We start from the raw sequence: 17,893 nt of genomic DNA on the forward strand, positions 1-17,893 counted from the left end.
CAGCTGAACCCATCTCTGAGCATTTCCTCATGGGGCAAAAGGGTCTCTTGTACTTGTCCCCCTCGCAAGCAAGTGAGTTAAAGGAGTGAGTCACATCTCCAGGAGAGGAGGAAAGAGTTGCAACCATTTGCATCTTTCGTTAATATCACTCTAAAGGAAACCCAGACCACAGTTCGTGTGCTAGTCCCTCTATCTTTACCAGCTATGCTCACCAAAACACTGCATGCAGAATTCACACTTATTTGACTCATTATGCTGTTTTACTTCACTCATATCTAGTTCATGCTCTGCCTCCATATTAATTTGTGCACCAACCTTTTAGTTACATATGTTTTCAATGCAGATGACATTGATTAGACATGTTGACATCTAGAAAAGTACAGTTTTAATTTCATATATTTGTATTAGACACTCATATCATAATAATACATGGAATGAATTAACTGCATTATAACCATGACGTGAACATAAAGGAAGAAATAGTCAAATAGTCTGAACAATATTCAAAACATACGGCACATAGGAGAATTGTGCCTGGAGAGTTTGTTACCTTTGCATGATTGCAGATGGGAAATCCCAATACCTCTGGGATGTTTCTGCTGTCCTTCTCATTATTCTCTTCCTTGTTATACTCACCCACACAATATAGGTTCTTTTTAGTTTGTAAATGTTATATAAGGATCACCTTACACACTCTTTGAGATGCAATGAAAAAGCTTCACCATTGTAATGTGAAGTACCAACTGAAGTTATAGGAATATACATTGAGACCCTTTATGTAGGCTACAGTATATTTCTTTATTGACACTAATGAAGAACTTACTTGCATATTTTGGAACTTTGCTTATATGCAGCTTTGCCAAAACTCCAGTTGATGTGACTGTAGGTCATCAGCTGTGCATTCCAACTCTACGTCCTCTTCTATATGTCAGTATGGACCCTTTCAAGAGAGTTCCATTATCAGCATCATAGTTGGCCCCACAAGACTTCCTTTTTAACATTCCATATGTTATCTTAATGCAAAGGAAGTAGATTGGGGCCCAAACAGAACGTTCAAGCATTGTTTTTGTTTTTATTGTTGAAAGGGTCCATAGTGCCTGGCAGTCCCTCACCTTATGCTAAGCACAAGAGCAGCCGCTGTCCTCCCAAGTTTTTGCCGACGCGTCTAAAGCCCTGTCGCCTGTTGTACAGTCACAGTTATACTCTGATTCATAACCCAAGACCTGGATGAGTTTGTTATAAAGCACGCTAGGCTATGCTGTCTGCAAAAGTGGAGGGCTTATACCCGAGGAGCAGAAAGTGGCATGGGCGTCTCTAAAATGGGTCAAGGCAGGCCGTCTGGTACTCTAGTTGGGTCATTATGTGGGTGACGACCTCGTTACCTAATTTAGGGCGGAAGGCGGTGGGCTGTGGGCTGCGCGTCCATAGCCTGCCAGTAACTACTGAAGCGTGACGCAGCTCACTGTTCACTAGATCGGCCCGGCTTCATCACACTGGGGATCCATCGTTTGCCAAATGTTGCTGAGGCAAAGTTGAAAATGCTGCTGCACTTCTATGGCGCAGCCATTGTTTGCTCCTGTTCTGTATGTTTTTCATATTACAAAATGATTCAATGTAACTATAGGAATGATTACTATTATTAGGCCAACTAGTATTGCCAAGACTGAGAAAGTGAAGGGCCCAGCTTTATTGCCAGATCATCACACAGTTCTTTGTTCATTTTTCTAATCCTTCTCTGAAAGGATAGAAGTTTGTTGTGTTTAATGCCCCAGGCTGCACTTCTTGTTTGCCACCAAAGCACTCAATGTGTTTCTTGTTCAATATAATAATTTTGGTCATCATGGTACTTTTGACTGTTCCTTCATTTCCTTTTCTTGACTTAAACTAAGCAATGATAGTAGCCTAGAGCAGGGGTATTCAATTAATCTTCAGCGAGGTCCAGTTACGGAAAATTTCCTCAAGCAAAGGTCCAGAGCATCATAATGTTTAACGTGCGTGTTTAGGCTATGTATATGTATGTATGTATAATATTAGGATGGATGGATGGAGCCTAGTTGTAGATAGATAGATAGATAGATAGATAGATAGATACTTTATTGATCCCCAAGGGGAAATTCAAGAAATAGAAGATTGTAGGCCTAGGCCTAATGTTTAATGTGAAATAAAATAAGTAGCCTAAAAGAGAACATTCGAAATGAGGAGAAATAAGGCAAGATAAGACTAGCCTAATTGGGGAGAAAAACTGAGTAGCCTTGGCTATTTTTAAGATCTTCTGGTCAACATAAAAAAAAATAAAAATAAAATTTGAGCTGAGACAAGGATGAACTTAAAATAAAATTTGAGCTGAGACAAGGATGGATATTCCACACCCATTAATCAGCAAGTTTATTTTAATTTTTTTAGGTTTTTTTTATGTTGACCTGAACTTAAAATAAAATTTGAGCTGAGACAAGGATGGATATTCCACACCCATTAATCAGCAAGCTTAATTGATTTTTTTTAGTTTTTTTTTATGTTGACCCGAAATTCTGGAAACCTAGGAATATCACGTTGTTGGGCAGTGAATGCATGTAGGCTTAACTAGATTGTGGTGGATCAATCATATTGCCTTCTTAAATCGTAGAATATTCTGTGGTCTCAGTTCACTGTTGAATGGGCCTAGCCCTTCCCTAGGATGATTTGAAAATAACTTACTTAGCCTATCGTTAACTTAGATATCCATCTGATTGTTTTTCGTCCCGTCTCCTCTCCTCGCTCGTTTCAGGCTCAGTCTCTTCCCCATAGGCTACTTTACTCACTGACTCGACTTTATCAGAATTCACAGATTTCACTGGCTGAGTAGCAGCAAGCGAAATGATGGTTCCTGAAGTAAATGCTGTTATCCTAACCAACGAAACATTTAACGCAGCTTTGAAATCTTACGTGAAAATCTAAATTAGGCTATTATGGTCTGGGTCCGGATAGGATCACGTCACGGTCCGGACTCGGACCGCGGTCCGCCATTTGGTGATGGCTGGCCTAGAGGAATACCACACACACCCTCATATACAGAAGACACAACTCAGAAAACAAGTGTTAAAAGTGTTAAAAACAAGTTAACATTTCAAAATTTTGTTGTTTTGGAAGTCATTGTTACCATAAAGTCTCATGACAGCCATCCATATCATCAAAGCCAGACAAAAAGACATCACATTATCAATAACATACAAAATACATCACATTATCAATAAATCTGTAGCCTACAGACAAAAAGACATCACATTATCAATACATCTGTAGCCTACTTTCTATTGCAGTTTGCAGGATTTAGGAAAAGACATGCCAATTTCAATAATTCCCTATCTATCTCATTGGTTTCGACGAGCATTACAGGGTTATGACTGCGATTTCATTGTCAGCTAAATGTCTCATCAAAGATGTATAATGCTGATTCATACAGTCGCACCAAATCTTCCGTCCCCCAAAAAGTAGTCTATCATTGTCATTCTGTGACGGTAAATGTGTGCATGCTGTTGTGCACTGACGTGGAAGAGCTGCAGCAAACCCATAACCTATTTTATCTGTCCAGTAATCTATCCTTAGCCGCAGTGTGTCTCGAATACAAAACCGCAAACCAACAGGTGATCCTGAGCGACGAGCGCTGCACATCAAAGACAAAACTGCATCCTCAGCATGTGTTCCCGCGTGACGAGACCCTGGAAACTCGGAGCAGCGCCGGTAACCTGAATACGTCATACTTTTGGGAATTCCTTCACAGAGGGAGAGGCTGACAGCCTATAAAAAGGTAAGTAGCGAGAGAGCCGGTTGAAGTTTGATTTCATCATCAGGGATCCTCACAGGCGGATCATCCCACACGATTGAAACGACAACATGCGGACTAAACTTGTAACCGTGTTCGCTTTGCTTGCCACCCTATGCTGTTCCCAGGGTTGCACACAGAAGAAACGTGTGCAGCTGGAATGCAATCTATCTAGCGTGAGGTCTGTCACTAAAAACATGATGGCCACCATCAAAGGCATGCAGAACTCCATAAAAGTAAGTTTTTATATAGGCAATTAAATCATATATTTGACAATAAAGTAGGCTACTGGGTTGAAAAAAAATAATTTTAACAGAATTGTTATTTCATCACAGGATGATAATCCCGACAGAAAACTTCTAAAAAAATTCACAAAGCCTTGTAGAAAGGTAAGAATGATTTTTAAGGATGAGGATGGACAAGGCTATCAATTTAGCAGGAAATGAAATATTTTGGTTGACACATAGTTGTTTATTTTATTTTATGTGAACCATTCTTTTGGCAGAAGGGAGTGGATCTCCCAGTAATCATTGATATTCTGGACATCTACAAGACATACATTTTCAGCAAAATGGATGAGATGTTGTTGATCAAACTGGAAAACCTTCAAGACACCTTGGAACACTGTGTAAGTAAACAACCTCTAAATCTTGCCTACACACCTGAATAATTTGATTTATTAATACATTCCCTTAAAACAAATATATACTATTATGACACACTGCAGATGTTCAGAGATAGATGGCATTTGATGTCATGACGAGAGAGGCAGAAATTTACCCCCCCCCCCCCTCTCTGTGGTACACTCTCTTCTGAAAATTTTTTTGGTTTAATTTTTTTTTAAGGTTTTCAAGCTTTCAGCAAACCAGCACTCCAAAAACAAAACCAGTCGGACTAAAAAGAATGTTAGGAGCCTAGAGAAAACTTTTAAGAAGGTGAGTAACTTCATGTGATGCTACCTAGATAACTGTAATCCAAGAATAACATGATGATAACATGAATAGCATGAACTCACCCATGAAGTTTTCATTGGGTGGGAATCTGACCTCTAGCACTGGTTTGTCCAGATTGAGCATTCCTGATTGAGTGTGAATATGGAGAGCTTATCCCAACCATACTGCCTAATCTGTCACCACGACTTGACCACTTAGGCAACTAAATAATGGTCCCTGAAGCAATGGCGTCTCGACAGTTTACCCATATAATTTCCCACTGACTTAAGTCAGTACACACACATCAGAATTGCCTGCTCGGCAGACAATTTAACTGTAAAAAGAACCGCTTTGTTGTGTAAGAAGTTTCCACAATATAGATAGAATAGTCCAGTTTGACCAGACTAAAGATCTACAGTTATGAAAAAGTCAGATTAATTAGCACAAATATCTTTCAGATTGGCACATCAGTATGTTAGACTGATTGACAACACAATTATTGTCTGCAGTCGGTCAGTCTGAGAGATTCAGCACCAATGGTACAGAAAATATCTTTGAACCAGTTTAGTGTGGGAAAAAAACCAGACATATTTTGTGTAGCGAATTCATCACTGGGTCCCGAGACTTTTTGTTACTGCAGTGTACCTCTGAATTGTTTGCCCCCCCAAAAAAACGGTCCTGAAAATGACACAAATGTGCAGAGGTGCGAAATTCAGGGAATACAATGGATTATCTCCTTCAGCAAACTAATACTCATGTAGAAACACTCCTGGACTTTTCTCAGATATTTTTGTCAAATAGATTTTTGAGCATTCCGATTCTATTTTTTTGTTTTTTTTAACGTATTAATGAAGTGTCTCAAGTCGTGCTATTTGAGTTCGGTAGTTATGATATTCAGGTGCTGGATGTATATGCTATTTGAGTTCGGTATGATATTCAGGTGCTGGATGTGTATAATATGTTTTGTGGTAACGCTGTGTGTCTGTGTTTGGCAGCTGGACAAGTCAGACTTCTACAAGGCCGTGCTGGAGTTCAAGACGGTGCTGGTGTGGATCAGCATGTTCCAGGGCAGAGATGAGTAGAAGAGGAGTTTAACACACGCATACTGAAAGACCTCTACAAAGACAGCTCATCTACTGACATACATACATACAATTACATACACAGGACACACACACACACACACACACACACACACACACACACACTTTGTTCTTCATACTCCCACAACGCAGCGCTGTGTGTATGCGGACAAAGCCATAGAAGAGTTCATTAATGAGCACTTTGAATAATGCATAGGCTCAGATTGAGTGTGAGTGCTATACTACACCTGATCACACCATCCCATGTGTCTCGGAGGGTGACGTGGTTATGGTGTGACCGTCCATTGATGATGACATCACCGCAGTCAGTGTGGTGATTCAGGGGTAACTCGAGTAAGGTGGGCCTTGTTGTTATTTAGTTCCTCATTTTATTTATTTATTTTTTTGCACAGTAACTGAGCACCAAAGTCCATGGTGTGACTAGTGATTATGCCACCGTAGCGGAATAATGCGTTCAAGTGTATTTGGCTTGCTTACTTACAACTACAAATGCAGTCAGCTCTGTTTTGCCAGTATTTTTGCTAAAATTATCATTATTATTATTATTTAATTATTATTCATATTTAATCATTATTCATATTTATTTCATATTCAATTACTTTCCAGTAATTTATTGGTAAGGTATTTATTTTTGTCTGTATTTCCAAATGCATTTCTGTATTACCAAAATGATTAGTCCTCCTAATCTAAAGAAGAGAGGCCTGGGAGCTGTTTGCACAAGCTATGATTTGCACAGTCCTGCCTATGGAGCTCCTGCCGGCACACATGTTGTGTGTGTCTGTGTGTAGGGTTGTATGAATGCCTTGCTTTTTATTACTCAAATAAAAGTATTTTTTATATAAACAAAAATACTGACTCACTTTCTTTGGGTGACTAACCAACCTCAGCACTCACACGAGACACGAGACAATGTGGTTTTGATGTAAGTAAGTAAGTAAGGCAACTACACAACACAAACAACATTGTCCGCACTCTCACTCACATCTCAATATGGAAATGTGGCAATGGTGGTCTCTGGTGGCATGCAGATCAGGTCAGTAAAACTGGTCTTGCAAAACATCATCATCGGCATCAGATAAAAAAACTCCCAAGCCCTTGTGTCCAGGCTACAATACATAAGCTATGCTGTGGGTACCAGGTTCAATAATGAACTTTGTTTATTTTTTTTTCAATTGCTGAAGCACAATTTTGAAAACGGCTCATTTTGTCAAAACAGTGCACACAATTGACACAACCACACACCCAAGAAGCAGAACATATCAGGTCTTCAGCTAAATAAAACACTTAAGTCGAAACATATACCCTATTAAGTGCCTCTATCTCAGGTAAATCAAACATTTAAGTCGTAACATATACCCTATTAAGTGCCTCTATCTCAGCTAAATAAAACACTTAAGTCGAAACAGATACCCTATTAAGTAGATAGATAGATAGATAGATACTTTATTGATCCCCGAGGGGAAATTCAAGGTCTCAGTAGCATACAGACATCACACACCACATGCACTTACAGCAGAAATGGTAAATATAAGTATAAACATATAACCAACCTCCACTGTACAATAAAGACAGTAGAAGATAAGAAAACCAAACAAAACTAAATACTAAATATACTATGTAAATTAAATTAAAAAAATCCACAGTGTGCTTGAGGATGATTAAGCATGAGACGCTTGCAGTGACAGGGCCGGGACTGGCCTGTAGTTCTTTGTGCATGGTGAGGTGCTCAAGAGAGTGAGTGTCATGGTGAAGGTGCAAAAAGTAGTCCAAAAGTAGTCCTGTAGTTCTGTGTGCATGGTAAGGTGCTCAAGAGAGTGAGTGTCATGGTGAAGGTGCAAAAAGTAGTCCAACAGTAGTCCAACAGTGCAACAGTGCAAGAATAAGGTCAAGAGGCCAGCATAAATAATATGGACAAATAAGAGAGTAAAGTATAATGTAGACAAGGTAATATAAAAAACTATGTCAGTGCAAGAATAGGTTGAGGTAATAGGGTTACAGCCATTCAGTATTGTAGCAGAAGCCATTGGTCATGTAAAACAGTAGTAAAAACATTAGGCTGTGGACAGTAGTAAAACAGTAGTAAAGCAGTAGTGGGCAGTCAGTACTCAAACATGGAGAGGGTGGAGAGACAGACAGACTATGCAGAGAAGTCTATCTCTCCTCTTCTCTTTAGTGAAGCATTGAACAGTTCAATGGCCCTGGGGACAAATTACTTCCTCAGCCTTTCAGTTGTGCATGGCAGTGAGCGAAGTCTCCAGTTGATCAAGCTCGTCTGCTTTTTAACTCATTGAATGCCAAGCTGTTTTCGGAAGCTTTGTCCTAGAGTGCCAGCAATCTAGACCATTGTTGATGATTTTTGTACAGCCACAGCATATTCTGTGTTATAGCTATGAACACATACAATGGCTCGTTTGAAAGGTGAGACTTTAAGCTATCAGTGGGTGCAAACCGTGTATTTCTACACGCCTCTGTTCCTGATAAATCCCAAGCTAAACAGTGGCTAGTTTTCATCAAAATCCCTGTTTTTTTTTTGAGATATTGCGTCTTTTATGAGTCACTATCACCGACATATTCGGCACTCTGGCAAGGGCGTGCCCTCTTGCAAGCGCGACTCGGCCTACCACCTACTCCGCTAGGCCCGGCTCGTGGTGGAGATGGAACTCCCTCCTCAGCACGGTGTTCAGTCACTCCTTGTAATGTTTTTGACCTGTCGTGGTCAGAGTCATCTTGTCTTAGTAGAAAGGTGGACTCATCCAGCGTTGTCTGGCAAAACGCACCTGCTGCAATATCTTTTTCTTCGACTTTTCATTTCTCCCTTCAGCACCTGAGAAGTGTTGCCTACAAAGTTTCTGGGAAGAGATCTAACGAGACCTGCCACCTAGTGATAAACCCACAAAAAAATGACCTGATTTTGACCTGGCGTGCATGTCACTGATAGGATAATCAGTGACTGATTCGAAACAAAGCGGCAACCATCAAAAGCCGAGTTAAGATCAAACGTCCAGATATTGGGTTTTCATGAGTTTTCGATTGTCATATATTTCATTTCCATTCATCACAGAGTTCCCAAAATCACATATAAGCAGAGGCGTATCAAGCTTTTTAAAAGTGTGGGGGTTGTGGGATAGGAAAATGAAACAATCTGGCCAAATTATAAATAACTCCCTACAGGGACGTTGGAAGTATTTTCTGAGGGGTGCGGACTATATTGGTGTCCGGGAGTTTCTCCCCCGAACATTTTTGAAATTCTGATTGCTAAACACACCATTTTAATGCAGTTTGGGAGGGACATAAGAAGCAGCACCCCTCATATGTGTGGCTCATGTGACATGTAGGCCTACATGATCGACCTGCTATAACTTCACTATTTGACACTACCCTACATGGAGACATATGTCATATTATAAATCAAGAAATCATTTCAGAAATTATGTTTTGTGCATATGGGTAAGCATGCTACAATAAATTGCCTAACAGACAGCAGCCTAATTTCGAGGTATCACTAATACCTATTAAATAAATGTAAAGGACACAGAATAGTGACAGAACTGTAAGCTCAAATTCAAAAACATTTGAAGTCTACCCAAACATATGCAGAGGGAATATAAATAAATTGTGTTGCATATAGCCAGCTTAATTAATGTCCATTTAAAGATTATGATTAGCAGTTTCTATGCTTTTTCCATTGATAGTTACAGGAAGCTACGTTGTTGTTTAAACTATTACTTCTAGTCAGTTAAGGACTGGGATTAAAAAACGGCCCTGACATTTTCACCAATCAGCGGCCCACACGGGGACGCGCATGCACACGCGTGCACGTGCCTGCAACACACAGATATAACTTCACATGCATGGACATAACACGTTTGTAGCCCCATTGGTGATGAACTCTAACTTTAATATGCATAAAGACTGAACCAAGAACATGGATATATCAATGCACAACTCCAAAAAAATGAATGCAATATGAAATATGAAAATGTAAAAAGAATAGCCTAGAATACATGGATTTCTATGCAACGTCACGAAAACATGCGTGCGCAAGAGGCAGAAAGCAAAATAGAACAGCATAGAGCAGTGCTCTCCATGAAAAGAATAAAATGAGTTTTTGTGCTGAAAACTTCACCAATTTGAAATCACGATGGTCAGAGAATGTTCAATATGTTCAATATCCCTAAAGGAATGCATGTCTTCGCCAAAAATGTCAAAATACGATGTTAATGCAAATGAACAGCAAACTCTGAAATATAGCCTGAAATGAGATGTTATTATCATTGAGACAACAGGGGTACAAACATTTTTGATTGTAGCTTACAGCAGCCGACTATTTAGGTCAAGTTTATAACGTTGTGGACGGCCACCAAGCGTCTTCTGCCCCACGGCTGCGCGCGAATGTAGTTTTGTTGGTAAACGGGAAACCCATGTATAGCCTAGATCATCAGAGCAGCCGCTCCACAAACATGTCTTAATGAACATCATGCAGTTAACAAGGTGCGAAGGAGCTTGCTCTTCTCCGCAACCCTGTATATCACGTCATCAGCATCCAAGTTCATTAGGACCTCTTTCTCTGTCGCCATCAGCATAAAGGCCTCCAAATTATCCTGTGACAATCGTATCCTTAGGCGATTCTTGATGAATTTAAGAGTGGAAAAACTCTGTTTGCATGCCACTTGAGTACATGACAGTGTTAGTAGGAATTCATATGCTAACCATATAGTTGTAGGCACAGGTAAAGAGGTTTAACTGCTGGAGAAGGAAATAGCAACAGATTGCACAATTCTTGCAGGTAGCACATTTCTTGCTCACCAGGTTTATTTCTGTATCTTCCTATATCTCCGGGGCATCATCAAAGTCCGACGCTTTGACTGTATACTCGTTTAGAGGAGACTTTTTCAGGCTGACCCAGTGCGTGGCGAGATGTGTCAATTCCGACTGTAGATTTTCAACCGTAGCACCTTCACTGAATTTAAGTAGACATTCTCTTATGTTTCGAAGTGCATTTGGGGGCAGTTTATTAGCTTTTATAAGGGGAAAATTCCGAGGATCAAGGCATGCTAGATCGGCATACAATTCCCCGTGCTGAAGGAAGTAGACGCATTCGGTTTTGAAATTCCCAGAAGTCATTGCTTCATGTAGCCTAACTTTTGTAAACCAATAATAAAATAAAGATACAGGCATATTTATTGTATTCCAATTTCAAACAATGCACGTTTTAATCATTTGATTGAATAAGGTTACAAAAGAATGTATAGACTGATGTAAATATTAAGGGTCACCATGACTGTAGTATACAGACGCATATCTGGTATAAATACTAATCAGTTACCCACTATGAAGGAGGGTGGTGGCTAGGGTTAGGTTACTTCCTGTCCTGATACTGTTTATTTCTATGGAGATTTCACTGTCTGTTACGTGACTTCCGTTCTTAGCTGTATCCCATCTAGCCACAACCGAGGAATAGGGAGTTAAAGTTAAATGGCTGATTCGCAGCCATTTAACTCTATTGATGCTTGATACTGGGCCGAGAAATAATGTGAAACCGATGAATGGGCCGCGCAGCTCCGTGATTGGCCGGCCCAAACGGCCCACGAGAGGCCGCGGCCCTTCTGGCATCTGCCCAAATGCCAGACCGTCCAGTCCGTCACTGCTTCTAGTCCATGTTACCTCCAGTTTCACTTGCTGCAGAGACGCACACATTGCATGAGCGCTCATAAGTGTTCTATTTGAGTTCTACATGCTGGAAATCTTAGTTCTCAGATGTAGAACTCAAATGTGTCTTGACATGTGTCACCGTCGTGCCTTGGTGCGCGCAGCCCCCGCTTTCACTTTGACTCTGCATTTCTACATTGTGACAAAAACTGTCAGTCAGACAGTGAATTTTGGTTTACTAAATTAGCATAATGCGATAACAATTATCATTTCAATTCTACCTGAAATCTGCTCACTGCAGACGTTATAATGCAGACCCAAGCAGCAGCACAGCCTAGAAAGACGCACACTTTGAATTTGATCAGAGCGGCTCTGGTTCTTCACTGGCTAACTTGATGTGATTGGCTGGATGTGTGGGGGATAGAATCGTGTTCCAGCAAAAGTGTGTACGTTATAACACCCACATCCCCCACGCTTCCTACGCGCTTGCATATAAGGTGTGTTAGAGTGTCTAGTTTCATAATTTAAAAAAAAAGCTAAAAACGTAATATTACGTTTTTGGCACTCAAGGCATGGTAAGGAAAAATGTAATATTACGTTTTTGGCACTCAATGAGTTAATAGTGCTGTAGAGTGGATGACATTCATTGTCCAAGATGTTGATCAGTTTGTTCAGGGTCCTTTTGTCAGATGTTGAAGTGATGCACTCCAGTTCAGCTCTCACTTCAGAGCCAACTTTCCTTACCAGCCTGTCAAGTTGCCCAGCATCCTTCTTCTTTGTGCTTCCTCCCCAGCATACCACTGCATAGAAGAGGACGCTGGCAACAACAGACTGGTAGAACATCCTGAGGAGCTTGCTGCACACATTGAAGGACCGCAGCCTCCTCAGGAAGTACAGCCTGCTTTGTCCTTTCTTGTAGAGTGGTCTTTAAAGTGTTGAGTTGAAGGTGATTGAGTTTGCACCATTGCATAACGTCCTCCACCAGGCTCCTGTACTCCTCCTCTTGCTCGTCCCTGATACACCCCACAATTGCAGTATCGTCAGAAAACTTCTGCATGTGGCATGACTCGGTGTTGTAGCAGAAGTCAGATGTATACAGAGTGAACAGGACTGGAGAGAGCACAGTTCCCTGTGACGCTCCGGTGCTGCTGATCACAGTGTCAGAGAGACAGTTCTTCAGTCTGATGAACTGTGGTCTCTCGGTCAGGTAATCTGTAATCCAGGTTACCAGGTGAGCGTCCACACCCATCTGCAAGAGCTTGTCTCCCAGTCTGAGGGGTTAGATGGTGTTAAAAGCACCTGAGAAATCAAAGAACATGATTCTCACAGCACTTTTCCCCTTGTCTAGGTGAAAATGTGTCCTGTGTAGAAGATAAGTGATGGCATCGTCCACGCCCACTTTCTCCTGGTATGCAAACTGTAACGGGTCTAGTGCATGGCATACCTGGGGTCTGAGCATACCTAAGTCCAGTCGCTCCATTGTCTTCATCACATGTGATGTTAGAGCGACAGGCCTGTAGTCGTTAAGCTCACTGGGGTGTGGCTTCTTAGGGACGGGGGTGAGACATGATGTCTTCCACAGTGTTGGAACTTATATGAGACGTAGACTCAAGTTGAAGATGTGCTTCAGTGGCTCCCCCAGTTCAGCAGCACAGGCCTTGAGTAGCCTTGGACACAGTCTGTCAGGCCCCGCTGCCTTGCAAGGATGAAGTTTTTTTTAAATGATAACTGACTTGATCAGCCGTGATGATGGGGGGGGGGGGGGGTGAGGGGAGTGGAGGGGGAGGAGGAGGAGGGGTGCTTCTGAGAGGGTTGTCGTGTGGCTAGAGACTGATGGCCATTGACTGAAGCCATTGCTGCTGCACTGCTCGTGGTCACCATGTGGGGGAGAGGTGCGAGATCTGCAGTGATGATGGAGGGGGGGAGGGGAGGGGGGCAGCATCTGGGGTCTGTGTGTCTGATGGCTGTTGACTGAAGTCGTTGTCACCTCGTTGTTCGTGGTCGCCATGTGGGGGAGGGGTGCAATATCCAGTGATGGTGGGAGTGAGTGTTGCACTGGTAATGAGGTGGTGTGGGGGTGGGGGCTGGGGGATGACCACCTCCAGATGTCCCTGTCAAGGCTGCCAGAGTCTTGGACACCTCAACAGGCACAGGCAAGGAGGCATCAGGCGGGGGCAGGGCATGGGGTGATGGGGGCTCAGATCGTTGGATGTCTCCGGGATGCAGAGCTGGAGAGACTGGGAGACTGGGAGGTGGGGGTAGGGCGGGCACGCAAACAAGAGCAGTACCTGGAGCTGGTGCAGGGCAATCAAACCTGTTGTAAAAGTGGTTCAGCTGGTTCGCCCTGTCCAGGTCTCCCTCCACAGCTGCTGCTCTTCTTAAGGCCAGTGATGGACTTCATACTGTCCCACACTTCCTTCATGTTGTTCTTTTGCAACTTCTGTTCCATCTTCTAACCCTTGCCTGCAAAGTAGTCTCCGGTTCTGCTCCCACCTACTTGAATGCCCTCATACAGACATACACTACCACCAGACAGCTGCGCTCCTCAGACGAACGACGTCTAGCTCTACCACCGGTACGCTCAGGCCAAACCAAACTTTTCTCATCTGTTGTTCCTCGCTGGTGGAACACACTGCCAGTTCCTACAAGGGCAGGGACATCCTTCTCCATTTTCAAAAAACTCCTGAAGACCCAGCTCTTTAGAGAACATCTCCTCTCATAGCACCACTCACAACAAGTCTTGCTGATCCTAGCACTCACCAGCCGTCTTGAACTGAGACGTAACAGCACTCACCGATGCACTTATTCTTACTGTACTCTACTGTTTTTAAACTGTTCTTTAAATTGTCCTAAAATTGTTGAGAATCGCTTAAAACTTAAAATTGTTACCATGTTGTAAGTCGCTTTGGCTAAAAATGCGTCAGCCAAATGTAATGTAATGTAATGTAATGTAAATCTTCCTTCTGTAATCCTCCTTAGCCTCTTTCAGCTTATTCTTGAGTTCCCCCTGTACTCGCCTCAGCTCTGCCATGTCCCCCTCTTTAAACGCCATCTTTTTCCTATTGAGAAGGGTCTTGACATTACTGGTTATCCAAGGCTTGTTATTTGGATAGCAGCGTACAGTCCTTGTGGGAACAACAATGTCCATACAGAAGTTCAGATAGTCAGTAGTGCAATGTGTGACCTCCTCTAAGTCCTCTCCATTCAGTAGCACACTCCAGTCAGTGGACTCAAAGCAGTCTCTCAGAGCCTCATCCGCTTCTGGTTATGGTCCGACTTCCCCAGTGTGGGAAGGGGGGTGGCACTGTAAGCATCCCTCACGTTTGCATACAAGGTCTATTGTCCTGTTTTTCCTAGTTGGGCAGTCAACAAACTGGTAAACGTTTGTGAGGGTGGAATCCAGTGTAATGTGGTTGAAAGATCGCAAAGAAGGCATCACTGTGTTGAGTTTGGAGCCTTGCGACTGTAGAGTGAATGACGTCACACGCTGTGTCCAGGAGAGCTTGTGGCGGAACGTAAACACAGACAACAATGGCATGCGAGAACTCCCTAGGCATGTAGTATGGTCGTAGACTGACCGCTAGTAACTCCACATCCTTACAGCATACAGTCTCCTTCACTGTAACATGTCACCATCTGTTGTTTATGTATAGCACCAGTCCGCGTCCCTTCTTTTTGCCAGAAAGTTTACTGTCTCTGTCCAAACGAGCTACACTGAAGCCAGGCAGCTCAACGTTAGCCGGGGGCATATGGCTTGTTAGCGACGTCTCCGTAAAGCATAGCAAACTACAATCCCTGTACAACTTCTGATTTCTTACCAGGGCAGCCAGTTCCGTCAGTCTTGTTGGCCATTGAGTTCACGTTTCCCATAACCATCGAAGGAACTGAGGGCTTGTATTGCCACTTCTTCTCCCAACGCCTAGTCCTCACTTTAACTTTAACGCTCTGCACCCCGGAAAGCACCACAGCTCCTCCGGGATGTTTACATGAACACTACCAGCATTCCGTCGTATTGCAAGCAGCTGATTCCTTGTGTACACAAGTTTGCTGCCGCTGGAGCATTGTAATAGATCCATATCCATAGGATAGAATGAAAACACTCCTCAAAGTGCGTAATCCAAAAAAGTTGCGAAGTAAAAAGTAAACAAAAGACGGTAAAAACACACAGACACGGAGCTACCTCGACATGCTGCCACTGTTGTCGGCGCCGGAACCGGAAACCCTCTCTCTATCCCTCTATCTCAGCTAAATAAAATACTTAAGTCGAAACATATACCCTATTAAGTGCCTCTATCTCAGCTAAATAAAACACTTGTCATGCCTCTATCTCTTTCTCTCCCTACCCCTCTACAGAACCCCCCTCTCATCTTCATTCTCCCTCCTCCTCTTCCTCTCATCTTCATTCTCCCTCCTTCTCTTCCTCCTCCTCTTCCTCTTATCTTCACTCTCCCTCCTCCTCTTTCTCTCATCTTCACTCCTCTTCCTCCTCCTCCTTTTCCTCCTCTTCCTCTCATCTTCACTCTCCCTCCTCCTCTTCCTCTCATCTTCATTCTCCTCCTCTTCCTCTCCTCTCATCTACTCTCTCCCTCCTCTTCCTCTCATCTTCTCTCCCTCCTCCTCTTCCTCCTCCACTTCTTCTCTTCTTCCTCTCCTCTTCCTCTCTTCTTCTCTCTCCCTCCTCCTCTTCCTCCTCCTCCTTTCCTCCTCTTCCTCTCATCTTCACTCCTCTTCCTTCTCCTCCTTTTCCTCCTCCTCTTCCTCTCACTTTAACATTCTCTTATATTTCTGTTGAAGACTGCTATACACCTGTTGCTTTTTACAGTGCTGTAGGCCTGATTGGTTGAGTTCACAGTTGTAGTTTTATTTAGGCGCTATTACACTAATGCAACTATAAGTTATACACATTAATAACAAAACCTTGTACCAAACCAGCAGAACATTGTAAATGTCTTGTAAAAGCACCCAATTCTTGCAAAACTCTAACAAATTGTGTTTTTGTGACAAAAAACCATCATGTGAATAAATACACAAAGTGCCAACTACTGATAAACTGATAAACTACTGCATAGTTTTGCCATTCATGTACGGTTACAAACATGCGTACACACAGGTATTCAAATGTGTAAAGTATGGCTGTCTCTTTCAATATAAAATAAACAACAAGAAAAGAAAAGCTAGAACAAATGGAAACAAATTAAGGCTAGATCTCACCTTCTTTTTTGGTCTGGCAGTAAGATTTTATCCGCATCACATGCTATGTTGCAATGAACATCCACATTCAATATTGTCCTACAATGTTATCCAGACCAATTAGTTAGTATTGTGTTGGCAGATGGAATTAATGAGTTCTTATATCGATTTTACATTTGTATTGGGTCATTTAGAACAGATTATTTAGTTGGGTCCCTAAGCACAGATTTTCTGTACAGGGGACTGAAGGTAATACTGATCTCGAAATCATAGACTTCATGGCTGTTTGAATAAGACCTGTGATCTTGGACTTGAAAGAGAATTCCGCCGGCTTTTCACATATATCTCTGTTTCTCGAGGTCACAGAGTACTGTCAATATGAAAAAAAAAATGGTTTACCAAGCTTGAGTTGCTGCAGCCAACAGTTAGACCTTCTAGGCAGCTACAGTGTTCCTGCCTACTCTGGGGGCATGTTCATGAGCCCCCATGTTCATGCCCCCAGAATGTAGCGCTGTAGCTGCCTGGCTGCTTTAGCTGTTGGCTGCAGCAACTGCGTGTGTGTGTGTGTATAGGTGGGCATGCATGTGTGTGTTTGAGTGTTTGTGTGTGTGTGTGTGTGTGTGAGCATGCATGTGTGTTTGAGAGTTTGAGTATGTGTGTGTGTGTGTGTGTGTGTGTGTGTGTGTGTGTGCCTGTGTGTGTGAGTGTGTGTAAGTGGGCATGCATGTGTGTATTTGAGTGTTTGAGTGTGTGTGTGTGTGTGTGCACTGTAGGTGTGCATGCATGCATGTATGTGTGTGTGTGTGTGTGTGTGTGTGTGTGTGTGTGTGTGTGTGTGTATGTGTGTGTGTGTATGTGTATGTGAGTGTATAGGTGTGCATACATGTGTGTGTGCTTTCTATTCGTTGGCTTGTAGATGGGGGTGTTGTAGATGGGGGTGGTTCTTGACTATGTATGGGTCGACAGAGACATAGAACTTTGTAAATGGCAGTGCCCCCTATGGATGGAATTTTTATGTAACTTGGTGTGCAGCCAGAGGTTGTAATTGTGATCTTACATCTGACATCAAAGTCAGTGCAGTTTGGACCATCTCATCACAAGATATTGCATTTATGTCTTTCACTAGGTGGCGCTACACCATATATGATTCTTGATGGGCTGTGTTAATGTGGCTCCTTGAGGCGAACATACCACAAAACAATTGTAATCATCGACCAAAA

At 42.5% G+C, this 17,893-nt stretch overlaps 1 protein-coding gene across 1 annotated transcript; it reads left to right on the forward strand.

Moving 5' to 3' along the window:
* Positions 1-3,830: 3,830 nt before the first annotated feature.
* Positions 3,831-6,366, forward strand: il26 (interleukin 26). Its single transcript, XM_076302619.1, has 5 exons — positions 3,831-4,035; positions 4,135-4,188; positions 4,305-4,427; positions 4,645-4,734; positions 5,727-6,366. The coding sequence occupies exons 1-5, from the start codon at positions 3,871-3,873 to the stop codon at positions 5,811-5,813; spliced, it is 519 nt and encodes a 172-aa protein (XP_076158734.1). The 5' UTR covers positions 3,831-3,870; the 3' UTR covers positions 5,814-6,366.
* Positions 6,367-17,893: the final 11,527 nt, after the last annotated feature.

The sequence above is a fragment of the Alosa pseudoharengus genome, unplaced genomic scaffold, assembly GCF_046254945.1.
Source record: "Alosa pseudoharengus isolate Yale_2024_CS ecotype anadromous, Long Island Sound unplaced genomic scaffold, YU_APseudo_1.1 YU_APseudo_1.1_scf_24, whole genome shotgun sequence".
In the NCBI taxonomy this organism is placed as follows: domain Eukaryota; kingdom Metazoa; phylum Chordata; class Actinopteri; order Clupeiformes; family Clupeidae; genus Alosa; species Alosa pseudoharengus.

Excerpts from the sequence above, each read along its gene's own strand:
- il26 (XM_076302619.1), top strand. The coding sequence starts at position 3,871 with ATGCGGACTAAACTTGTAACCGTGTTCGCTTTGCTTGCCACCCTATGC. Across the intron at positions 4,036-4,134 it reads GCATGCAGAACTCCATAAAA|GATGATAATCCCGACAGAAA; the intron begins GTAAGTTTTTAT and ends ATTTCATCACAG. Across the intron at positions 4,428-4,644 it reads AAGACACCTTGGAACACTGT|GTTTTCAAGCTTTCAGCAAA; the intron begins GTAAGTAAACAA and ends TTTTTTTTTAAG.